The 26,999-nt window shown below is 42.8% G+C and overlaps 1 protein-coding gene across 9 annotated transcripts in view; it reads right to left on the minus strand.

Moving 5' to 3' along the window:
* The window catches only part of DIAPH2 (diaphanous related formin 2), an 835,399-nt gene that overhangs the window by 446,600 nt on the left and 361,800 nt on the right, over positions 1-26,999 (minus strand). For all 9 annotated transcript variants that reach the window (XM_038415147.2, XM_043492689.1, XM_038415148.2 and 6 more), the window contains one exon: positions 1,874-2,113. In XM_038415147.2, coding sequence (XP_038271075.1) covers positions 1,874-2,113 — 240 coding nt within the window. The remainder of the gene's footprint in view (positions 1-1,873; positions 2,114-26,999) is intronic.

Here is a 26,999-nt window from a genome sequence, read left to right on the forward strand (position 1 = left end):
ATATTAAAGCATTCAACTGCTGCAGCCAAAGCATGCAACAGCAAGCATAGTTTCATGCATAAGCCAACTGTCAGCCAAGAACTGCAGAGAAGACCAAACAAACTTAAAAGTGTTACAAGTTAAAAGTATTACATCTTCTACTTATTTGTGATGGTGAGGAGGAAGCAGAACTGCAAAAAAGTGAAAAAAAATCAGAACAGTGCTAAGGAAACTAGGTGTGGAACACTTGGTAACAGTAACAGGAGTCCTGTGCCCAATTACCCATGTTCCAAATTTACTGCAATGTATATTATGTACTTAGTTAAACCAGGTTAATCCGTACTTCATCCATCTGCATGACTGTGCATATACAAGATTTAAGTGGTAACCAGTTTTAAAACATGTATTTATCAGTGATTTAATAATTTGCCATTTTTGCCCTGTTTTAAAACATAAAACTGGATCTTGCAAAGTGATTCAGATTAACTATGTCTGGCATGTACTTATTCTGGACATAACCAAATTCAATTATATTAAAACTATACCTTTTGAAGGTTTCTTTGTGCCTGCAGTTTTTCAGTCACACAATCTTAGTTAAATATAAGATGGTTACAGATTGAAGCATAAGGAACCCATCTGTAATCAAACATTTTTCGGTACACTCAAAGAAGACTGATGTATGTTCCCTTTTTACACTGGAACTATTTAATATTTCTGCTGATTTTTCTCTAAAACAGAGTCAGAATTTAAAGGCAGAAGGGACCACACAGATCATCTTGCCCAGTGGTTTCCACCTTTCCAGACTATTGTACCCCGTTCAGGAGTCTGATTTGCCCTGTGTACCCCAAATTTCACCTCACTTAAAATTACTTGCTTATAAAATCAGACAAAAATGCAAAAGTGTCGCAGCACACTAGGACTGAAAAATTGCTTACTTTCTCATTTTTACCATAGAATTATAAAATAAATCAATTGGAATATAAATATTGTACTTACATTTCAGTGTGCTACTTGAGCCTGTTTGTCACTTGTGAGCTTTGTCTGAAGCCTGAGCCCCAGGCGACATGTAACTTAGCTTTCCGTGGCCCCCGGTGGCATGGGACCTGGGCAATTGCCCTGCTTGCCACCCCCTAATGCTGATCCTCCACTTGTGATCCCGCGGCTGCATCCACCAGGTTGAGAAACAATGATCTAGATGATTTGATTATCTCCTTAAAGACTTCTGCATACCCCCAGGTCTACACATATCCCTGGCCTGACCTCCAATGTATCATAGGTCAGCAGTATCACCCAGCACTGGCACAATAAACCTCACAACTGAATTTGAACCGAAGTATTAGGAATTATTTTGGGAAAATTCTATGGGCTATACTACAGAGTCCTTTCTGGCCTTGAAATCTATAACTGGCAGAGAACTGATTACATGTGATATACCCAGATGATAACAGCCATGCTTTTATTCCTCCCACCCCTATAGGCCTTTGTAGATAACATTCTGGAGTGATCCCTGAGCCCAACCAACTGTACAATGCATTTGTTTTACCTAAATCTTTGGGGCCCTGGAGCTTGTAAGAAACCTCTAGTAAGTATCAGAACAGGTTTAGCTCTGTTCTAATGTATATAATTTTGTAACATCCTCCAAGGAGTGGTTACACTGATTAAAGATCAGCAGGAGACAGGAAATCTCCAGCAATATCCCTTCCTTTAGCCTTTGGGCACACAGACCCCTTATCATAAATGGGGTAATATTGAGTTGGCTACATTGGCGGAGTACCAGCTGGGAATTCTCACATGGTGGTGCACTCTCAGTTGTTTGTTTAAAGCAGCATTGCACAGAATCTGGCCCCAACTCTGCACTTATAAAATAATAAAAGTTGTTATAGTTTAACCTTACCTTGCAAAGAAAGCTGATGTTAAACCCCAGCGATTGGGCATTTCTTGAGCCGGAATTCATGTAGTTTCCAACCAACAACACTAGCTCTAACCACCTATTAAAGCTCTCACTCTTCTTCAACTCCTCACAGGCTAGTGTTACTGCCATCATGCCAGGTCTGATGTTGTTTACATGTTCCTCAAACATAAGCTTGAAAAGGATGCCATTGAGGCGAGGCCATAACATTTTCACTGAGCTCATCTGCAAGATGAAGAATGCTAAGTGAGAATACAGACGAACAGAACAAAAAGCTTTTCATCCAGTGTACTTCAATTTTATAAATAATATTGTCTCTTTCCAACATAAAGTCATACAGTACAACTGCATTCTCATTGTTTCAAGTAATGTGTATCTCCAAATATAAGAGCTTTTCCCAGAACAATGTGAATTTCAGTTTAATGAATTGCAGCAACCTATTTAATATTAATAAAACATTTTCTAGAATTAAAGAGTTTTATTTAGGTAAATTGCAAAAATCATTGGCAACCAGCCTTGTGCATTCTGCCAAAATACTTCCTCAAGGTGAAGTAGATGAAAACCAGATACATGGAATGCTAAAAACTACAGATTAAATAAGACTGTCACTGTCACTAACATTCTGTCATTGACGTCACAGTTCCAAAGAAATTACCTATTATTATGGTACTTAACATTCTAAAACTACCTCTTACTTTTGCACTTGTTACATTTTAAAACAACACTAGAAAATTATCTTGCATTTTATAACACAGATGAAATATTGTATATAAAAAGTTTCAAATACCTTTTAAAATGTTCATGTTAAGTAATTATGTTATAATAAAGTCATACGAGCTCACTTTTATGTACTGCACACATTTTAAAGCACTGCATACAGATTTCTCTTCAACAGTGCTTCTTGTGTTAATCATCAAGTTTGGTTTTACACTGTATATTTCCAATAGCTATTTATATAGTGCTCATTAGTTCTATTTCCTGTGATAAAAAACTCCAACGCTGTACATAAAACCAGCATTTAGCCACTTAAACACAATGTGAAGCAAACACTGAGAAAGAGTCTGCAGCTAGTAAACTCCCATTAGATTCAGATAATTTTGCATGCCAATTGAACATAAATATTGCCATACTTTCATCAGACCAGTGGTTAGCTTAGTAAAGTATCCTGTCCTTGACTTCAATACCAAATGGTTCAGAAAAATATGCAAGGATCACACAGCAAAAGGTGATTATGGAATAACATGCAATAAGAAAAGTTCTTGCTAACCTCCCAACATTCACATGTTGGTTTATGCCCAGAAGCGTAACTCTTCTAAAAAGTTATTTTAAAAAAAAATCCTCACTATAACTACTCTGGATATTCTTGTTAGCCACATAAATGTCCAATACAGGATTTAAAAAAAGTAAACTGTTGGCTTCAATCTTGGGGCAAAGAATTCCACATGTGAATGTAAAATTCCCTTAATATTTTTTTTCAATTAATACTTGGTTGGGTTATTCTTAAGTTGCCTCTTCAGATGAAAATTAATTTCTCCCTCTTTCTTCCTGCAGCAATAATGTGACTAATAACTGAACAGGAAGTTCTTCAAAATGTTCATCAGTCCCCATAAGTCTCTACTGAAACTATCTGCCCTGGTCAGTCAGGCACAGTCATATACTCTTGTCTTACCTAGACTAAATCTCAAACGTCTAAAATGTATACTAACAGAAGTTAAAAAAGTAAATTAATCATGAAGCAAGATGAACAGTGATGGAACAGCAGCTCATTTGTATATGATTTTTGTATTAGCTGAAGAAGAGCTATATCCATCACATTCACAGATTTGTGTGTGGTTTTTTTTTTTTCCCTGATATCTTCTCTCAGTTGAGGTCTCAGTTGCACAAGTGGGCCTTCTCCCTGGAGCCAAGATATGATATCTTGTGCTACATATGAGGTGTGTGTGTGTTTGTTTTGATTGGGATTTTTTGTTTTTAATAAACTGAGATCTAATATGGATTACTTGTCATTTCCCCTAACAACTGTAGGCAATACTGCCTTGAGTTGTGGTCTTAATAGTTACTAACTATGCATGACAATTTGGGCCTCACTGATACTATCGAAGAGTGACTACCAAGAATAATTTGCCCCCAGAATCTAATAGGTGGTACTCTTCTTGCTGGGATCTTTCAAACTTACCCCCACCATAAAATGCTCCAGAAAGAGCTACGTAATCAGTGTATCACAGCAAATGATGATAAAAATTGGCAGAGGAAGGGCGGAACTTTCTGCTTTAGTCTATGATGAAATATATAACTCCCTGTGAACTGGCCTCAGATTATGTTGCCTACTCTCCTGACGAGAGTTACACAAAATTCTGGTACTTTGAGACTTTTGAAGCAAGAGTTAAGATTTGTGCAAAAAAACTTCACAGAAATATCCAACCAGGACACAGACTAGCTCCATTCTTTCTATTCCCCTAAATACTTGGATACAAGTGGTATACAATTAAACATTTGGATTTCAGTCTGTTGTCCTTTTGATGCATTTCTTTAAAAAAATAGTTAACTAAGATACCATCATCTTTACACTTTGGATATTTCTCAATAGCTACAGTTGTTTATTTTGCAAAGCAATCATTCATAATACTTCCAAACACTGCAGCTAGTCAGGAAGGAATCAGTCATGCACTACACCTTCAGGAATATACTCGTTAGTGATTCAATAACTTAAGTTCCCCCCTGATCAATTTTACTAGATTTACGGCTCACTGCCAAAAAATGTTCTTGCCTTTCTTATCCATCACAAATAATCTAACACTTTCTCTTACCTTCCAAATGGACTATTAAAACATTAGCGTAAATTGTGATTAAAATAGCAAAACACATAAAAAAGTTGTTTTAAATAACTATTGACTGATTGAGAGAGTTACTGCAAAATTTTTTTTTAGAGATATCTTAATCGTGAGACATATTAGAGCAGCGGTGCCCAAACTTTTCAGGGTTGTGTTCCCCCCCCAATGTCCATCTGTGCTCCCCTTCCACCTCCTCCCCTGAGCCAGGACCAGGAGCGGGACTGCGACTGAGGGGGGACACAGCCGGGAGTAAGGGGGCTGAAGCTGGGAGTAGAGCAGCCAAGTGTGGCTACACTCCCACCCAGGCTGGGAACGGAGCTGCAGCCAGCAGCAAAGGCTGGGGCATGGTACAGGGCCAGGAGTAGAGCCACACTGAGGCTGGGGACAGGGCCAAGTGCAGGGCCAGAAGCTGGGAATGCAGCTGGGGGAGGGACCGGAGCAGAGCCCGGGGCATTGAGAGGCTGAGTGGCACTCAATCCCTGCCCACATGGGACTGGCCCAAGCCTCCCCGCCCTCCCCCGATGTATCTCCACACCCCCTAGAGGGGAGTGCTCTCAGTTTGGGGACCTCTGTATTAGAGACATTAACATGTGGAATTAATTGTCACAAAATTGAGGCCAACAGCTTTTTGGACGTTTATATGAGTAACAAGAATATCCAGAGTAGCAATAGCAAGGATTTAAAAAAACAAAAAAAACGTTATTAGAAGAGTTATGCTTCTGAGTGTAATCCAACAATCATATGCTGAGAGGTTAGCAAGAACTTTAGATCATTTATAACTGGCAGAATTTAATTAATACATTATAATTCCTAATGTTAAGTACTCAATGACATTATAATGCCAACAGACCCTGGTCCTCAATGGGCAGGATCGAACCTGGGACCTCTGGAGCTTAGAGCATGAGCATCTACTGCATGAGCTAAAAGCAAATTTAGCTAAGGCTGCAGAGCAGACTCAACAATGACTCTCTAAGTGGTCTCGATGTCACTAGGGCAGAACACTACATCCAGAAGGTATATGGGTTACAACATTGCTACCAATAATATATGTTTGTTATAGTAGGATACAAATCCTTGCTGTGGAATAGTCCATAGAAGAAGTCATCATCCTCATAAAACTCAAAGTTTAAACCTGCGACTTTCCACTACATTCTTTCACCTGAAAGGAAGGTTTGGTTGCTACTTAAAGTGGATATGGAAAGTCTGGATCTTGGGGCATCGACACAGAAAGCCTCTGAACAATTCCTCCCACTCTCTCTTACACCTGTGTGATACCTCTGAGCCTACCTAACCTGGAGTTACCTCAGATCCTCTTTAAACCTGATGAGTCATCCCTCAGTTACCTGGTAGCCTGAGTCTGAAGACACAGATACAACAATACTGCATAAGGCTGATGAGCTATCCCTGAGCCAGAGAGCTTGATCATCAGAAGGAATTACCAGCGGATCTTGTGATGGGTTCCATACCATGCAACTAAGGTCCAGCTAATCCACAGGCAAGGACCCACCCATATGATCCAGAGGTAGGTATATAAGTGCCTAAGGGAAGCAGTCTCTCTCGACTGCTCAATATCACGAGCTGGCCTCAGACATTTCTGTTGCCAGTAGTTTCAACAGACTGGCAGCTTGTTCCATGTCCTGTCTTAGCTGGTGGCCCAGAGACTATGACACCCTTTCAGTGGCCCACTAAGAAGCTGTGCTTTCGTTAAGTTCTTTCTGAATGACTGCATGGCATTCCTACCCATAGCTTGGTAGCAGCTGTGGAGAGTTTTGTTCCTGGAACAAACAAAATTAATTTCCACCTAAAAGTCTGCTAGGTTGCTTGGGGAATATGATGGGGACAAACAATAAGTAGAGACAAACATGGATTACAAGAACAAGAGTCTGAGCATAGCATCAGCTATAACAGGGTAGTATCCGTCATATATAGAAAAAAGTGGGCAAAGGTATGCTAGGGCCATATTTTTAAATTTGGTAAAATGCACAAGGATCAAACTTCCTTCCTATTTAAGAAAATGCAAAGTCCAAAAATTTAAGATGAAATTTGCATGGAACACCTAATAAAAGAGCCATGGGGGAAAAACAAAAGAAACATAGGTGTAGTGGCAGACATAGACATATAATAGGCACACATTCTTAAAGAAATTATGTTAATGACATAAAATTGGAAACAATCCATAGTGGACATGTCTAGTCCAAAGTGTTTTTTTGTTTTCTGTTTCTAATAAACTATTGCAAAGATAATATAATGCAGATTAAAAGTCTGCCTTTTTAATTTAAACTCATTATGCTGAAGTTCTAAATATCCTTTGTACTTTTAAATAGTTTATTTTAAATCTTGCTTCCAAATGGCCCATACAAATTCAGCTCATCAAACAGGAATGAGTATATTCCCACTGTGACATAACCACCATGTCTCAAGGCTGCACTTTATTTCACCTTAACATTAAATCACCAAAGCAGACACTAAGCCACCAAACAAGCTCAGGACACATTCTTTCTATAATCATTGCTAATTTCACAAATGCCGTATCTGAAATGTCTTTCCTTCAAAAGTACATGTTTTAGCTGAGAAATAATGGAAATTAAATATTCATTACAAAGATTTTTTTAAAACTATTTCTATAGCCAGTCTTGGATTATTTAGAAGATATGTATTATTTGGTGTATAAGAATAATAGCATACAAAGATAAAATGATTAAAAGCTACAGATCACAAAACAGCACTATAGTGAGATGAGTTTGATTGAAATGAGCAACATTTGTCAAGAATGATTCATTGCAGCATTTTAGCTGACTTGAATTCTTTGTTTTTATAATTCATTCCATAAAATAGCGTGGGACCATTGATCATGATATTGTATTACACTGTGAATTTGTATTACACTGTTATGAGGTCGTTGTCTATCAAAATACCATCAAAAGATGCTCATTTCTTTAGTTGATCTATACTATATCTAAAATATGTCGTGATGGCTTTAGTGAGAGCAGTTACAAAAGGTTTGGGAGTGCTTAGGGATGCTTAGGGATGCACAGAGTTAGGGATGCTTTTGCTTATGTATTATGTTCTTTACATTTCACTACCTATAACAGGGGTTAGCAAACTTTTTGGCCCAAGGGCCACATCTGGGTAGGGAAATTGCTTGCAGGGCCATGAATGTAGGGCTGGGGCAAGGAGTAGGGGTGCAGGAAGGGGCACGGGGCAAGGGGATGCGGGGTGTATGAGGGGCCTCAGGGAAGGGGGTTGGGTTCCGGAAGGGGCTCAGGGCAGTGATGCAGGGAGAGTGAAGTGTGGGAGGGGGCTCAGGGCAGGGAGTTGGAGGGCGGGGAGCAGGAGGGATTCGGGCTCTGGCCCAGCGCCGCTTACCTACCTGCCCTGGCCCCAAGCCGCTTCGGGAAGTGAGGTGAGGGGACAGAGGGCTCTGTGCACTGTCCTTGCCTGTGGATACCTCCCCCAAAGCTATCATTGGCCATGGTTTCTCATTCCCGAGCAATGGGAGTTTCGGGGAAGGTACCTAGAGTCAAACCTCCCCCAAAGCTCCCATTGGCCGCAGTTCCCTGTTCCCAGCCAATGGGAGCTTCTTGGGAGGTACCCACAGGCAAGGGCAGCGCGTGGAGCCCCCCTATTCTCTCCCCCCTTCCCAGGGACATGGTGCTGGCCACTTCTGGAAGCGGCGCAGGGCCGGCAATCCCGCGGGCCGGATCCAAAGCCCTGAGGGGCCGAATCTGGCCCGCAGGCCGTAGTTTGCCCACCTCTCACTTATAAGAATGGCAAAGAGCATTTCTTCCAAATCTCTCTCATTTTGTCACCACACACACACACACACACACACACACACACACACTCCACTTGAGATGAATATGGTAGGCGAGTAAGAGGACTTCTGGCAGATCCTGGAACTTTTTTTCCCCAGGAGTAAAAATTATTAGGTCGAACATGTTGCAATGCAGGGTGTGGCGGACAACTGTGAAGCCTCTCAGATGGACGAGGCTAGGATGTATGTAAAAGGGAGGTGGACATATTTATAGGCAGCAGAGGGGCATCAGCAAATTCTCATGTGGCCACAGCACCAGAACTATTCAGGTAGGATAATTTGTCAGACTTGGAGCTGTCATGTTTTTGGCAGACATCAAAGAAGGCATTAGTAGGTGTCTGGGACCACTGCTAGATATTAGGAGGGAGAAGAGGGCGGGGAGCCAGCTCAGCTAATTACTGACACCTCCTTGTGGTGAATGTCCAGGTATTCCATAGGGAATGGATATGGTGACCATGTAAAATGGATTGGTAAAGGATTTAAAGGAGGTATTCCTTACAGGATCAGAAACAGGGAAGACAGGGAGCAGGGATTCGTGGCACCTATAACTGGTATGGCAGAGAATCAACCCACCTCCTTTACAGTCCCCCTTAACCCTCATTCAAGGGTGTGATGCTGGCAGACCAAGTGCCAGCTCATGCCAAAGCTCCAGGCCAATTCACCTGTGTATTAGAATAGATCAAAATGATTTGTTATATGTATAAGAATGTATTTGGTGTTAAACTTACACGCATTGTTTTCACTTATCTGTATCCTGTTATAATGTAATAGCAAACATTTACATTGCATATACCCCTGTAACTAAATAACCCATCAACCGAGAAAGAAGCCTTGTGTAATGCAAATGAAAAACTTCAGCAGGAAAATGCTAACTTGTGCACATCTGAAGAAAAGGGGTATTTGTGTGTGATAATCAAAGACTCTAAATGTGCTCCTCTCTCTCCAGCCATCAAAGAAAGAGCCAGCATAGGTGGTGACCCTGTCAGCTTGTTTTCTGTGAGAAGAAGCTATCAGTATGGATTCAGGGAAAAGTCATCCGTGTCTGGACTGTTTGGATTCTAAGAGGGCAGAATAATGCAACAAGAATCATAGAATATCAGGGTTGGAAGGGACCTCAGGAGATCATCTAGTCCAACCCCCTGCTCAAAGCAGGGCCAATCCCTAAATGGCCCCCTTGAGGATTGAATTTACAACCCTCGGTTTAACAGGCCAATGCTCAAACCATTGAGCTATCCCTCCCCCCAAGACAGAGATCCCAGAATTATTCTGGGTAGCCCTGGGAGACTTTTGGGAAACTAACAGATTACTACAACTCCGCCACTATTTGAAATTATAGACTGTGACATCACTTTAATTTCCCAATAACTCATTTCTTTTTCAAAGTTGTTAAACTATATTTAGTTTACTATAAAATTGGCTACCAGCGTTGTCTTTGGTATGAGATCTAGAATGCAACTTGACGTGGGTGAATGACTGGTCTCTTGGGAATGGGAGTAATTGAAATATTTGTGATTTTTGGTATAAATGGCCATTTATCACTAAATCTATCTGGTTGTCTGGGTGGCAAGATAGACTGGAGAGTCTAAGCGAACTCTCTGTGACTCCAATATAAGGCTCTTGTAGCATTTTGGGAATTTACATTTGGTTCTACACTGGTGTAATCTAATTACAGAACACACCTCCAGTTTGGGATGTCTGCTCTGTTTTTGACAATGTGCTCTGAGGCACTCATGGTCATGAGTGACTCCAGACAGCGTGAAAGACAGTGGCGAATTAGCCACTTGGCCAATGGGGCCCATGCCCAGGGTTCCCAGCCAATTGGGGGCCCCGGAAAAAAAGAGCGTCTGAGTACTCCGAACCACTCTGTCTGCCCAGCGTTCCAGCTGGGGCACAGGGTTGAGGTGGAGGGGCTTGCTCCATTCCATCCCCCCAGTGCTCCAGCCAGGGAGTGGGAGCAGGTACTTGCTGGGTGGGCAAAGCACTGGGTGGGTGGGCAGAGCAGACGAAGCCCCCGCGACCTGACCCCACTCCCCAGAAGGAGCGCCAGGTGGAACGGGGCAAGCCCCCATGTCCCAACCCCATTTCCCCGGCAGGAGTGGAGGGATGGAGGGGACTGTAAGCGGAAGGTATGTGGAGGGCTCCCCACTTGCTCTGGTCCATGGATCCTACAAAATCTTAATCTGCCCCTGGTGACAAAGGTTCCCAGCAGCGGGTTGGCTGGGGACAAGGATGAATAAAGGGGAAGGGCTGAGAGCAGCCCCTCTCCCAGTCATATGTAAATAATTAGGGAATCACCAGAACTGTACACTTTTATCTGCTGGATACTCCCAGATGTTTAGGAATGAAGTTGCAACCTAATTAAACCACCCATGCAGTGTCTCCTGACCTTCTGGCATAGCTGGACAATGTTTGCTGAGTGTGTGTGTGTGTATATATAATAGTAAGATGATGGGAGACCCTGGGAACAATATACAGATTATGCCTGCACGAACAGCATGAAGAGGACAATGGGACTCTACAGGAGCACATGGGAGAGGAATGCAACTCTCCCAGGGGCTGGGAGAAAGGTGGATCTGTGGAATAAATGGGATGCATTAAAGCTCTGCAAGACAAGGGTGGGCCACATACAGGGGATGAAACATACCATTGCTGGTAGCTATCCATGTGCACATAACCCGATCTACACTGAAAATTTAGTTTGATATAGCTACAGAGTTTAGGGATATAAAAATCCACACCTCTGAGCACCATAGATATTTTGATCTAAGCCCCAGTGTAGATGCAGCCAAATCACTGAAGAATACTTCTGTCAACCTAGCTACCTTCACTCATAGAGCTGTTATTCCTGCAGCCACAAAAAACCCATCCATTGCTGTACACTACAGGGTTATGCTAGTGTAGCTATGGTGCTATAACTATATTCCTCATACCTAAAATGTGGCCTAACTTTCAACACCAAGAGCTACTTTAACATTCTGATAAATCTCCCCGGCGCCCTACCAAACAAAAACAAAAAGAAACAGATAGTAACCTTGGTAGTACCAGTATCCTTAAACTAGTAATATATGAGACACCAGTGTCAGTCCTTTGGATTCAGTCACACCCGAATCAATTAAAAAGTTAAAATATCTTAAATTTGCACATTGTACTTTGTATAAAACACTGCTTCCTCACCAGCCTGGAGAGATAGCAGCCACACCTTAGTCCCTCTTTAGTCCCTCTTTCTTGGCTTCATTCATTGTCCAAAATGACCACAAACTCACAAAAGGCAAACAAAGCTTCTAGCTGGTGCTTTCTATCCAGCCATGACAGGAAGGGCTGACCACCTGGAGTCTTCCTTCAGCTTCTTCCTGCAGTCACCTCTCAATTAATCCAATCATTGTTTATTTATGATCACTCACTACTTTCCCAGCTAGGTCTTTTTGGCAAATTGCCAGCACTATGATGGGTCCCGTGCTTTCCCTTCTTGCGGATGGGGTTCAGGGTGCCATTTCTTGCCCTGATCTGGGTTATCAGCTGTCCCACTATTATCCCAGAGAACGGGAGTGGAGAGGGAGGGACCTGGGCCCAGGGCTGGCTCCAAGCACCAGTGTTCCAACCAGGTGCTTGGGGCAGCAGTTAGAAAGGGGCGGCAGTATTTTTGCCGCGGCGGCAATTCAGCAGCAGGCCCTCTGTCCCGCCCGGCAATTTGGTGGCCGTTTCTCTGTTCCGCCAGCCACAGCGGCAAATCGGCGGCAGCTTCTCCCTTCTGCTGGCAGTGGCGGCAGTTTTTTTCACTGGTTGGGGTGGCTAAAACTGTAGAGCCGTCCCTGCCCGGGCCCACCCTCTACTACAGGTCCCAGCTCAGGGGCCCTAGGGATAGCAACAAACCACTTGAACTAGTGATTCCTTCCCCTGGGCTACTTTCCTCTCCAGCCCTTCAGCTTCTGGGGCTCTGTGCCCTCTCTCTGCGCAAGATGGGTTTCCCTTTACCTAGGGTCTTGGTCTTCTAACCTGCCACAGCACTTCTCCAAACTCTCCTCTGCTCCAATACCAAACCACTCAGCTTCAACTCCTCCCTCTCTCTGATTCAAGCGGGGGGGGGGGGGTTAATAAGGTGACTGGCTTCAGGTGCTTTAATTGGCTTCAGGTGCTCCAATAAATCTCTCTACAGGGAATAAGGCTCTCATCATCCTGGGGCTTACATATCTCCCCTCTACCACTCTCCTGCTGCCCTCTGGCCATACTGTATCCACCCTACCCCCGGATGCCTCCAGCTCAACACCATGGGGTTGGGCTACTTGGGACGAGAGGCAGTGCTGTTATAACAGGCCATCAGCGTTGCCATATTGGCTTCTGGCCCTATGCTGTACCTGGAAATGAAAGGGTTGCAGGGATAGGAACCATCTAGTCACTCTTGCGTTCTCCTTGTTTCAGTGCATCCACTGGAGCACGGCGTGGTCTGTCACGAGGGTAAATTGCCGCCCCAGTAGGTAGTAACGGAGAGTCTCCATGGCCCATTTTACTTTTCAATGACAGCATACTTTTATTCCCTGGGGAGGAGTTTCCAGCTGAGGTATAGGATCGGGTGTTCCTCCTCCCTTACCATCTCTGAAAGGACGGCTCCTAGCCCTACCTCCAAGGCATCTGTTTGTAGGATGAATTCCGTCTCAAAGTCTGGGGCTGTGAGTACTGGATGACAGCCAAGGGCTGTCCTTAAATCTGCAAATACTCCTTCCGCCATATCAGTCCACTTTACTATCTCGGGGACTTTATCAGGTCCATCAACAGGCCTGCTCTCATGATGAAAAGAGGGATGAATCTCCGATAGCATCCTACTGTCCCTAGAAACCTGCTTTTTGCGGACCGGTCAAGGCCACCCCTGTATTGCCTCCACTTTGTTCTACTGGGGTTTCACCAAGCCTCTCCCTACTACATACCTGAGGTATCTGGCCTCAGCTAGCCCATCATGCACTTGAGGGAGTTGGCAGCGAGGCCGGCCTTCTGCACAGCATCTAGCAGTGCTTCTACTTTTCCTAGGTTGTTTCCCAGTCAGGGCTATGGATGACTATGTCGTCTAAATAGGAGATGGCATACTTGGCATGGGGTCGCAGCAATCTGTTCATAAGTTCATAATTGGAGGAGTCATTCTGGCCAACCCAAGCCCAGAGGCCTGGTGGTAGTCCCCTTATATACGATTCAGCACCAGGAGATCCATCATTTTCTCAGAACTGAGGACCTCAGGGTGCAGCCATTTCCGAGTCAGGTGGATCAGGTCAAACAATTGCGATCAAGGTGCCTTGTCCTCTGTATACTGCCACTCATGGAACCTCTGGGCTTGCAATGCCATCATTACTCCAGATCTGGCCAGGATCTCTGCCTTCAGCTGGAGGTAATCTGCTGCGCCCTATTGTATTAGAGCTTCTGGGCCTCCTCACACAGGAACAGGGCGAGGATACCTGACCACTGATCTTGGAGCCAGGCCCCCCGCAGGGCTGCTCTCTCAAAAGCCAGAAGGTATTCCTCCGAATCATCCTCCCGTGTCATTTTCTGTAGGCAGTGGCTAGCCCGTATGGTCCGGGTCCCATCACAGTTATGGTTCAGCTCCATAAGGGCCTTCATCTGGTTCATCAGCTCCTGCAACAAGGCTCAATCCTGGGAAGCCTGACTCATCAACAGACAACTAGTCTCCTGCTGCACCCAAGTCGCCTCCTTTTGGGCAGTTGTTTGGACCCGGGTCGCCTCCTGCTGGGCCGCGGTGGCTTGTATTAGGGCCTTGACCACGTCGTCCATTTTAGGGATGGAATGGTTTTGGCTAACCCTGTTTTAAGTCCACAGCGCGGTAATCCCATCCCCAACATCACGTGTGGCAAATAACCGGCACTACTATGATGGGTCCCATGCTTTCTCTTCTTGGGGGGGGGGGGTCAGGGTGCTGTTTCTTGCCCCTCATCTGGGGTATCAACTGTCCCACTAATATCCCAGAGAAGGGGAGTGGAGAAGGAGGGACCCAGTCCCGCCCTCTACTCCGGGTCCAGGGGCCCTAGAGATAGCAGCAAACCACTTGAACTAGCGATTCCTTTCCCTGGGCTACTTCCCTCTCCGGTCCTTCAGCTAATGGGGCTTTCTGCCCTCTCTCTGCACAAGCCAGGTTTCCCTTACCTAGGGTCTTGGTGTTCTAGCCCGCCACAGCACTTCTCCAAACTCTCCTCTGCTCCAACACCAAACCACTCTGCTTCAACTCCTCCCCATCTGATTGAAGCAGAGGGTTTTTATCAGGTGACTGGCTTCAGGTACCCTAATTTGCTTCAGGTGCTCTAATGTATAGCAACCTCTCTTCCCTCTACAGGGAATAAGGCTATCATCCTGGGGCTTACATATTTCCCCTCCATCACTCTCCTGCTGCCCTCTAACCATGCTGTATCACAGTCTGATGATTGACCAGAGCTGACTAGCTCCAACCCTCCCGCTTTTAGTGGGGCATGCCACCCATGCCAGAGAAAATGATGCTCTGCTTATTAAGGGACACAACTTTTTTCTCAATATGTAATAGAGTTGGGCCAACAAATATATTTTCCCCATTGTACTTGAACGTCATTAAGTTGATTCCTATTAAATGTGAAACTATTTAGTCCAGGGATATAACTTCAAAACTGTCCAGATACTTAATTTGAATATATATCGTATGAATATATGAATATGATCGTAATACTTCATCTAAATGAAAATTGGAGCATCACATTTCCATTCACAAAGAAGATTAATATTAAGCTTATTAGTCTGTTATAATAAGTAGCCTAATTACAAAATATTCCTTTTCTAAATGAATTTTAAACATTTAATTCTGACCTTTATTAAGTTTGATGGGTATATTGATTAGTAAATAAAAACCTTATTGATAATTAACATACCTAATTTGTATATAGAAACAGATTTTTTAAAAATATGGGTTTCAGAGTAGCAGCCGTGTTAGTCTGTATTCGCAAAAAGAAAAGGAGTACTTGTGGCACCTTAGAGACTAACAAATTTATTAGAGCATAAGCTTTCGTGAGCTACAGCTCACTTCATCGGATGCATTTGGTGGAAAAAACAGAGGAGAGATTTATATACACACACACACAGAGAACATGAAACAATGGGTTTATCATACACACTGTAAGGAGAGTGATCACTTAAGATAAGCCATCACCCACAGCAGGGGGGGGAAAAGGAGGAAAACCTTCCATGGTGACAAGCAGGTAGGCTAATTCCAGCAGTTAACAAGAATATCAGAGGAACAGTGGGGGGTGGGGTGGGAGGGAGAAATACCATGGGGAAATAGTTTTACTTTGTGTAATGACTCATCCATTCCCAGTCTCTATTCAAGCCTAAGTTAATTGTATCCAGTTTGCAAATTAATTCCAATTCAGCAGTCTCTCGTTGGAGTCTGTTTTTGAAGCTTTTTTGTTGAAGTATAGCCACTCTTAGGTCTGTGATCGAGTGAGCAGAGAGATTGAAGTGTTCTCCAACTGGTTTTTGAATGTTATAATTCTTGACGTCTGATTTGTGTCCATTCATTCTTTTACGTAGAGACTGTCCAGTTTGGCCAATGTACATGGCAGAGGGGCATTGCTGGCACATGATGGCATATATCACATTGGTAGATGCGCAGGTGAACGAGCCTCTGATAGTGTGGCTGATGTGATTAGGCCCTATGATGGTATCCCCTGAATAGATATGTGGACAGAGTTGGCAACGGGCTTTGTTGCAAGGATAGCCATCCTAGCCACTATGGATGTAGAAGCCCTCTACACCAACATTCCACACAAAGATGGACTACAAGCCGTCAGGAACAGTATCCCCGATACTGTCACGGCTAACCTGGTGGCAGAACTTTGTGACTTTGTCCTGACCCATAACTATTTCACATTTGGTGACAATGTATACCTTCAAATCAGCGGCACTGCGATGGGTACCCACATGGCCCCACAGTATGCCAACATTTTTATGGCTGACTTAGAACAACGCTTCCTCAGCTCTCGTCCCCTAATGCCCCTACTCTACTTGCGCTACATTGATGACATCTTCATCATCTGGACCCATGGAAAAGAAGCTCTTGAGGAATTCCACCATGATTTCAACAATTTCCATCCCACCATCAACCTCAGCCTGGACCAGTCCACACAAGAGATCCACTTCCTGGACACTACGGTGCTAATAAGCGATGGTCACATAAACACCACCCTATATCGGAAACCTACTGACCGCTATTCCTACCTTCATGCCTCTAGCTTTCATCCAGATCATACCACTCGATCCATTGTCTACAGCCAAGCGCTACGATATAACCGCATTTGCTCCAACCCCTCAGACAGAGACAAACACCTACAAGATCTCTATCATGCATTCCTACAACTACAGTACCCACCTGCTGAAGTGAAGAAACAGATTGACAGAGCCAGAAGAGTACCCAGAAGTCACCTACTACAGGACAGGCCCAACGAAGAAAACAACAGAACGCCACTAGCCATCACCTTCAGCCCCCAACTAAAACCTCTCCAACGCATCATCAAGGATCTACAACCTATCCTGAAGGACGACCCATCACTCTCACAGATCTTGGGAGACAGACCAGTCCTTGCTTACAGACAGCCCCCCAATCTGAAGCAAATACTCACCAGCAACCACACACCACACAACAGAACCACTAACCCAGGAACCTATCCTTGCAACAAAGCCCGTTGCCAACTCTGTCCACATATCTATTCAGGGGATACCATCATAGGGCCTAATCACATCAGCCACACTATCAGAGGCTCGTTCACCTGCGCATCTACCAATGTGATATATGCCATCATGTGCCAGCAATGCCCCTCTGCCATGTACATTGGCCAAACTGGACAGTCTCTACGTAAAAGAATGAATGGACACAAATCAGACGTCAAGAATTATAACATTCAAAAACCAGTTGGAGAACACTTCAATCTCTCTGCTCACTCGATCACAGACCTAAGAGTGGCTATACTTCAACAAAAAAGCTTCAAAAACAGACTCCAACGAGAGACTGCTGAATTGGAATTAATTTGCAAACTGGATACAATTAACTTAGGCTTGAATAGAGACTGGGAATGGATGAGTCATTACACAAAGTAAAACTATTTCCCCATGGTCTTTCTCCCTCCCACCCCACCCCCCACTGTTCCTCTGATATTCTTGTTAACTGCTGGAATTAGCCTACCTGCTTGTCACCATGGAAGGTTTTCCTCCTTTTCCCCCCCCTGCTGTGGGTGATGGCTTATCTTAAGTGATCACTCTCCTTACAGTGTGTATGATAAACCCATTGTTTCATGTTCTCTGTGTGTGTGTGTATATAAATCTCTCCTCTGTTTTTTCCACCAAATGCATCCGATGAAGTGAGCTGTAGCTCACGAAAGCTTATGCTCTAATAAATTTGTTAGTCTCTAAGGTGCCACAAGTACTCCTTTTCTTTTTTTAAAAATATGTATACCTATCTTTATTTTAGCTTGTCTATCCTCCTGTATTTACTTTTTAACATGTTCTTCCTAACAACAGCATTCAAATTATAATTAATCTAAGACTCCCTGGAGTCTAATCTGTCCATTCAGGTCACTAATCCAATGGGAAAATAAAACACCCTAAAAAGGAACCTCCCTATCTGATTACAGATGATAAAATTCTTCACTTTAACACATTTTGATGCATTTCCTATTTGAAGTTTCAGAATTTCAGTGTTCGGAAATATAAACTATTACATTACATCAATGCATAATCAATACTAGGAACATTATAAGTAAAAAAATATTTTTGCTACTAAGCTGTTGTGCTGTGCCTTTTTAATTCTCTCTGGCATTCTTTGAACATATTCTCTAGAACAAAGGTGCAGCAGTGAACATAAAGAAAACAACTATCCTACACTAACTTTGGGTCTTTGAGACACTGTACATTTACATAAACCTCGTGCGCATGAGACCTGATTATTTTGACCAGTAGAGTCCATCAGGGCCACATATGAGCCCTGAGCCTCCTCATGACCCAGCTCAAGGCCATAAAGGTGGGGCTTTCAGAGTAGCAGCCGTGTTAGTCTGTATTCGCAAAAAGAAAAGGAGTACCTTTTGTGGCATCTTAGACACTAACACATTTATTTGAGCATAAGCTTTCGTGAGCTACAGCTCACTTCATCGGATGCATTCAGTGGAAAATACAGTGGGGAGATTTATATACACAGAGAACATGAAACAATGGGTGTTATCAGACACACTGTAAGGAGAGTGATCACTTAAGATGAGCTATTACCAGCAAGGGGGGGGAGAGGAAGAAAACCTTTCGTAGTGATAATCAAGGTGGGCCATTTCCAGCAGTTGACAAGAACGTCTGAGGAGTAGTGGGGAGTGTGGGGCGGGGGGAAATAACATGGGGAAATAGTTTTACTTTGTGTAACGACTCATCCACTCCCAGTCTCTATTCAAGCCTAAATTAATTGTATCCAGTTTGCAAATTAATTCCAATTCAGCAGTCTCTCGTTGGAGTCTGTTTTTGAAGTTTTTTTGTTGAAGAATTGCCACTCTTAGCTCTGTAATCGATTGACCAGAGAGATTGAAGTGTTCTCCAACTGGTTTCTGAATATTATAATTCTTGACGTCTGATTTGTGTCCATTTATTCTTTTACGTAGACACTGTCCAGTTTGACCAATATACATGGCATAGGGGCACTGCTGGCACATGATGGCATATATCACATTGGTAGATGTGCAGAAGAACGAGCCTCTGATAGTGTGGCTGATGTGATTAGGCCCTATGATGGTGTCCTCTGAATAGATATGTCAACACAGTTGGCAACGGGCTTTGTTGCAAGGATAGTTCCTGGGATAGTCGTTTTGTTGTGTGGTTGCTGGTGAGTATTTGCTTCAGATTGGGGGGCTGTCTGTAAGCAAGGACTGGCCTGTCTCCCAAGATCTGTGAGAGTGATGGGTCGTCCTTCAGGATAGGTTGTAGATCCTTGATGATGCGTTGGAGAGGTTTTAGTTGGGGGCTGAAGGTGATGATTAGTGGCGTTCTGTTATTTTCTTTGCTGGGCCTGTCCTGTAGTAGGTGACTTCTGGGTACTCTTCTGGCTCTGTCAATCTGTTTCTTCACTTCAGCAGGTGGGTATTGTAGTTGTAAGAACTCTTGATAGAGATCTTGTAGTTGTTTGTCTCTGTCTGAGGGGTTGGAGCTGCAACCCTCCCTCTTCTCCTGTGTTCCTAGAAGACCACCTCCAAGGCTCTTAGATGGAACAACCAGGTCACTTCTGTTTGCAACAAGATCTTGTGAGAATGCCCTGAAGGAGGGGAAAAGATGTTAGTAAAGATTGGAGAAAGTAACTGGACGGTATAGCCACAAGCGTTGTAAGTCCAGTTCCCATTTACTGGCTGTAAAGTCCAAAAATCATTGAATTTTTTTTTTTTGCCAGCAGCTGGCCTTTTTTTAATGTCTTTGGGCTCCTCTTTGTTCTGATTAGAAGTTATTAACAAGGGTGTTTCTTTGTCGTATGTTATAAAGTCAGCAGGGCTTGGTAGTTTGCCATTTGCAATCAGAGTGATTCTGACAAGTATGATTTTCTCTCAAACAGGTCTAAAAACATTTTGTTCTTTGGTGTATTCTTGTCTAAGCTTTTTTTTTTTTCTTGGACAGCTGAGACAATCAATGATTCAAGTTTGGATGCTTATAAAAGTACTCCAACTGCCAAACTCCAAAAGGGGCACCTGGTAAATGTTCTCAATGTTGACAATAGTGGCCAGCGTCTGCCACAAAGCTCTTACAAAGATGAATAGTCCCTCATTTATGGAGAAGACAATTCTAGCAGGGAGAACAGCAGAAAGAGTGGAGGAATTTTTTTTTAAGATGATTCAAGTCTCAGCGCCTCCACACTATCATCCAACTGCACGAAGAACTCTCAAAATGCACTGAAATCTCCCAGAATCATTGATGAGGTCACCATTTCATCTGGTGACCATTATAAGAGGTCCTTGGTAGGTGAGGGAGCAGAATGATGTGGCTACACTTCTGGGTCCCACTCTTCCTCATATTCCAAGGAAGCCACTGAGGAGGGACACCATTTCCTTTTCCTTAATGACGAGAATCAGCTCCTTGACACCTGAATGTGTGGACCCAAATACTTCAGTAGGGCCAAGGTGGCATCCTGTATGCATATGGCTGGTGCATTTCAAACTGGACTATGCCAATCTTGATAAGCCAGAGGGCTCTGTGGAGGTTCTCAAATTTGGGGTGTCCCCAAGGCCTCTTCAACTAGGTTCCTTAAGAATTCAGTCCAGCTCCAGTCTTGTCACTCAGGTTCCTTAATCTGGCATACAGCAAAGCTATGCTGAGTTAATAAGACACAAAGAGTGTGGAGGAGTACGGGCGTACCACACATCCAAAGTTACAGAACAAACTTCTTCCTTTATATACAGCTTCACATGACATTGCATCTACTATATGTTGCATCACGTTTGGGGGATTGGTCACATTGTAGGAACCAATCTCTGTACCCCATTGTCCATGCATGATTCACTCTTACCCCCGAAGTGTAATCTGGAACTGGGATACCACTGAGCCCTCTGACCCACCAGCCTGGGCTCCCCTCTCACACTGTGTGGCTGGGACAAGTTGCAAGGTCCTCCAAGCTTGCACTTTCACCAGCATTCTCACTGATGGAGACACACACAGCTGCAGTTAAATGCAGGATCTCTAATCACCAGCCTCCCATCCTAGGACCCCAGAGCAGTACTGTCCTGCTCTAATCAAATCTGGCTAGGTATATGGTTTTAATACCCAGTCCATCTCTCCCTCAATGTGAAGAGCACCATGCACGCTTGTGGTAACCAAGCTGAGATTTTCCCCAGACACCTCAGTCAAACACACACTTGTTTGAATTAAAACATAAAATAAGTTTAATAACTACAAAAGATAGATTTTAAGTGATTATAAGTGACAGCTAACAGATCAAAGCAAATTAGCTAGTAAATAAACACAACTGCAAACTGAGTTTAACATATTAGATAGGTATGATATGAATTAGCAAATTCTCACTCTGAGTGATAAACAGGCTGGCAGATTCTTAAGGCCCATGTTGTCTTTCCTTTGCAGCTTGGGTTTCGCAGGTTTTCATACGCAGGCTAGAAATCCCTTTAGCCTGGGACCATCACTTCCTCCAGTTCAGTCTTTGTTCCTCAGGTGTTTACAGGTATGTTGTTGTAGGAAGAGTGAGATACCATCATGATGTCATTCCCTGCTTTTATATCTTCTTCCCACTTGCTGGAAAGCTCTTTTATTCTGACCTGGGTCAAACAGTTCCCTCTGTCTAGTGCTATCCCTGAGAGGTTTCTATTGTACACAGTTCCTGGGGTGATCTTTGTGCGCATTGCCTCAATAAGCCATTAACGTTGATCTTTTTACTGTTGTACCTGAAAGGCTGCTTGTGGGTGTTTTCAACCTCACAACATGTTTCAGTAACACATGCAGAGCCAAACTTCATAACTTCACATACGATGACAGCACATACAATCCAAAGAAATATTAATGTCTAGCAGATCAAGATTTTTAGAATGATACCCGACAAGGGATACTTTGTGCAAAACATATCCTAATTATATGATAGTGGTGAATAAGGGGGTGTTAGGGTGTCAACCTCATTTTACGTTCCAGAATTATTTTAGCCATTGTTATTTTGTCCATTGAAAATGGTTCCCTGGGTGTGCCCTCCCCCCCATCTTAGCTAGTACAGACATCCTGTTTCCAACTCGCTAATTCATTTAATTTCCTAATTCTTTCTCCCAAGAAATGAGGCCTCACCCTTGTCATATCAAGCCAGGCCTATACTCGGTTGTCTCCACAGCACTGTCAGATCTTATTCTGTTAGACACTGGGAAAAAGATGATAGTAAGGAGGAGTACACATCCTCCATGGGTGCCACCAATGGGTAGGATACTTTTGGTGCCGAAGTCTGTGCTGGCACCATGGACATCTTGGTGTCAAAGATTGCTCCAGTGCAGCTTATGCCTGCAGCTCTCAGGAGGTGGTCTTGTACAGGGAGTTCTCTTCAAAGATCTCGATCAAACAGCCATTTAAATCAGTTTCAGGTACTGCTTTATTCAAAACTTCGGATTGTCCTGAAGGTTTTCAGAAGATTCAAGGAGGTGTGGGGGTTTGGGTTTTTTTTTGGTTTTTTTTTTTTTTTTTTTTTTTTTTTTTTTGAAGAGTTTGCAAATGTTAGAATCTAATCATATTGGACACAGGTTCCAATTTGCTGCCATAAGTGAGAGATGAGGATGGGTCATGGCCACCCTACCCTTTATGTCCTCATTGGGGAGCATAAAGAAACAGGATACACAGCCCTAATGGACGCTCTTGGTCAAAAGAATTTGATCTTGTGCACCTACACTGGGATTCACACAGATATGAAAACAGAATTGTAGTAGTATTTACACTACTAAAATGTATGGTGAACAACAGAACAAAGTTTGGACTTTTTTTTTATTTTAATGAAGAAAAAGATACTAGAAAGTTTAACTGTAATGTCTTGATATTAAAGGTCTGGAGACAAACGCAGAAACACAGCTATGTAAAGACAACCAGAATGAGGTGGGTAGAGTTTTTTCCAATAGCACTGAGGGGTAAGTAGGATTTTATGTGCAAGAAATTACTAACAGTTAAGATTATCTGAATGAACTGTTGATAGATTGAGTCAAAGGTAAACTGACCACACTGTTATACCAAAAAAAAAAAAAACAACAAGGGGCATGAGAATGATTTTTGGAAATAATAAGTGAAATTTCAGACAGCATACAATTCATAAAAGCCGGAAGCTAAATTCTGCTTTCGCAATGGTGTAAATTCACAGCAACTCCCATAATCCCCATTGATTTGCTCCAGATTGACCCAAGTATAACAGCTGAATTTGTATCCGTTTATATCAATGGCATATTGTTTGGGAAATCCTCTCACCCAAAACATCACTTTATATGTCAATAATCTTAGCAACACCCTTAACTTTTTTCTGATTACATCATGACAAAATAAGATAACTATTCCAAGTACATCTTTGCAGAAATGGCATTCATCAAACGCACTACAACAGCAGCTAAACACCTCATGAATACACAAACAGCAAATACTAATAACTGACAACTATGAATTAAAATAATGTTACTCTAGGATGCTCTTCTAACTTGGATGTAGCCATAAGAGTAAGTAAACTTTCCTCTCAGTACAAGAACATTAACAATTCACGAAGGACAGTTTAGCATGACAGCATCACAGTGCCTGTCATTGGGTTACTTAAATATCTGATGACATTATCAAACCTAATAAAAAATGTAAGCCTGAGAACTAACCTAATTGCTGCTTTTTAGAACAAAAAATACTGCGTGTTACATTGTCATTTATGCTGGCAATCCAGTCCAATTTGTAAACAATAAATTTCATACCAGTCAAGATGCACTGTATCAAGATACAGAATATAAAAGCTATGTTATCTTTATGCAATCTGTCAAGGTCGTGACTAACATCATCCAAGACAGGATGAATATATAGCATGTTATTATGTAAAAATAACAAAAAAGAGCATGTAATTAAAAATAGGTTGCATCAATTAATACAACCTCTAATACGTTACAACCAATTTTTCAGATCCATGATATACATGTCACTAATACACTAGCAATGCATTTAACTTCATTTTCAGTACCATATTTATAGTTTTACTTGCGTGTGTCAATATTAATCTACCTATCTGGTTTTAAAAGGTAAACCAACTACTGGATCTGAAAAGTAATCTGAGTCTTCAAACACTTTGTGGCCTTTGTGATCATATCAACATTATTTTTTTCCATTTTCATTTTGACCAATGAAAGTTACTACACCGAATGTAAATTCTAAATATTATTAGTGAAATCAAACAATTTTTTCCCTTTATTTTGCTGATTGGCCAGGAAAGCGAAACATAGTTTTAACTAATGTTATTCCAATACCTAGTGAGGGGGTGGGGAGGAAGGCTCTCCCTGGAAGCGGCCAGCATGTCCATGCAGCTTCTAGGCGGAGGGGCCAGGGAGCTCTGCGCTCTGCCCCTGCAGCTCCCATCAGCCGGGAACCGCAGCTGCAGAGCCAGAACTCCTGGCGAGGGCAGCATGCGGATCCCCCCAACCTTCCCTCCCCCTAGGAGCTGAAGGGACACGCGAAGCTGGGTAGGGAGCCTGCCAGTTCCGCCAACCCTCCCCACCCCGCCAGCACCAGCAGAGGTCCCGGGCCACGCACCGCTGCCTGAACCATGCCCCCACCCCTCACCAGCATGAGTCCTGGGCCGCCCACCACCACCCGCCTGCCCCAGAAGAGCACCTGCAGTCCCCAGGACCAAGTTTTAGTTAGGGTTATACAGTACAAGTCATGGACAGGTCAGAGGCCATGAAACTTTATTTACTGCCCATGACCTGTCCATAACGTTTACTAAATATACCCATGACTAAAACATAGCCTTATTTATGACTCACCCCAGGACCAGCATGGCCTGGAATAAAACAGACTCAAGAACACAGCTTCTGAGGGAAGAATGTTTCTGATTTTAAACAGAATCTACCTCTATGATAACCCTGGGTTGATTAAAAAAAAACAATACACACACAAACACACACACAAATGACAGTGACTCCAAAGGGAGCCTACATCCTCCTGAGGTGAAAGTATGGGAGCTTTAACACATTAAACATATCAAGGTGGAACGTGTGGCTTACAAACTGAAAATAATTTAGGAGAGACAGAAGATCCTTAGAGAAGACTTCATGGAAACTGTTGGAGGACTTCTTCTGTGTTGCCAATGGAACTTAAAGGTTTTGCATTAAATAGTTCCCTTTTATATACTTTTGCACAGAAAAGGAGCAACCAGGGCCTTTTCTTTTTTAACCTGTAAAAAAACCCTAGCAAACTACTCAGCTATATTAAGGTGTGTCTCAAAACAATTGATCTATTTTTTTTTAAAGTATGCCTTCAGACACTGATAAATAGAATAAACTACCTCAACAACAGAATCAACCTGAACTAATCCTTTTCTTGAGGTTGTGTGTTATTCTCTGTTACCTTTACCTCTCTTCTCCTCTCCTCCAACCACAGGGTCCTCCTGAACCCCCCTCCCCAGATTACCTTTGAAGTTGCTCCTGTATAAATTGGTCTCTCCAAAAGGAATGACATTGTAGAACTAGGCCATTCATTAAAAAGCTAGAAAATATATGAAAAGACATTAAATCTTTCATTTTCCAGTTCCTATATTCAAAAGATATCAGGCCAAATGTTTTTCCTTTGCTTCAACATCTGAGAAATGTTGTAAGGACTCATTTACTTATATTTTGTGCAGTCAAAGTGGGTGCCCAAACTGAACTTCTAATGCAGCGGTTTCCAAACTGTGGGTCAGGACCCCAAAGTGGGTTGCGACCCCATTTGAATGGGTCGCCAGGGCCAGCATTAGATTTGCCGGGACTCAGGTCTGAAGCTGAAGCCTGAGCTCCAGCCCTACCTGGGGCAATGGTGCTTAGGCTGCAGCCCCCTCTCACCCACAACCTGGGGTGGCAGGGCTTGGGCTCCAGGCCCCCGCCCCTCCTCCAGGGGTCATGTAGTAACTTTATTGTCAGAAGAGGGGTCGCAGTTTAATGAAATTTAAGAACCCCTGTTCTAATGCTTATAACCTTTTTCCCAGGAGAGACTATGATCTGTAGACAAAATTGCAGTTATTTTTGTGACAATCTGATTTACTGCATATATAGCAATTGAACTACACACTTTTTACAAAACACTTCTGGATAGTACTTTTGGAACTTAGACTTTACTACGCAACTTATGCTATATTGGAACATTTGATTTAGAGATGAGTCCTGGTCACAAATGGATACATTTTGATTCTCTTATTTTGGTCATACTTAGTCTCCCATTAGCGACTACTTTTTGGAGACAAGTGCTGCTACTCAACGTAAGTATCATCAGAATCTAGCGCAGAATTTGGATCCAGATCTGAAATTTTCCCAAATGCAGAGGTTTTACTAGGTTTTGCAGTCAGGTCCACACTTTATCTGAATAAACAAAGTTTATTATAAACTCAAAATTTATTGATTCTTCTTAATAAGAAATCTTGCATCTTTGCTCAAGTTCCACTCCTTTTAGTAGCAAAATGATATATGTTACAAATATATGAGCATGAATAGCCTAATATTTTATTGCAAGGTGAGGGAGGAATATCTGAACTAAGAAATAAAACACAGGCTAACTCTTTCAATTGCCAATACAGTCTCTTAGATATTAAGTACAAACAACAAATGGGCAAAAAAAAAATCAGTTGATGACTCTGCATAAATGAATCCTTAAGAAGTCCTAAAATATACCTCTTCTGCTCTATTATTTATCAACAGCACTCCATTGTCAATCAGCAGATAGATTTGATTTGTCATAGAAATGACTTTTATAGAAAGTG

The sequence above is a fragment of the Dermochelys coriacea genome, chromosome 9 (assembly GCF_009764565.3).
Source record: "Dermochelys coriacea isolate rDerCor1 chromosome 9, rDerCor1.pri.v4, whole genome shotgun sequence".
Taxonomy (NCBI): Eukaryota; Metazoa; Chordata; order Testudines; family Dermochelyidae; genus Dermochelys; species Dermochelys coriacea.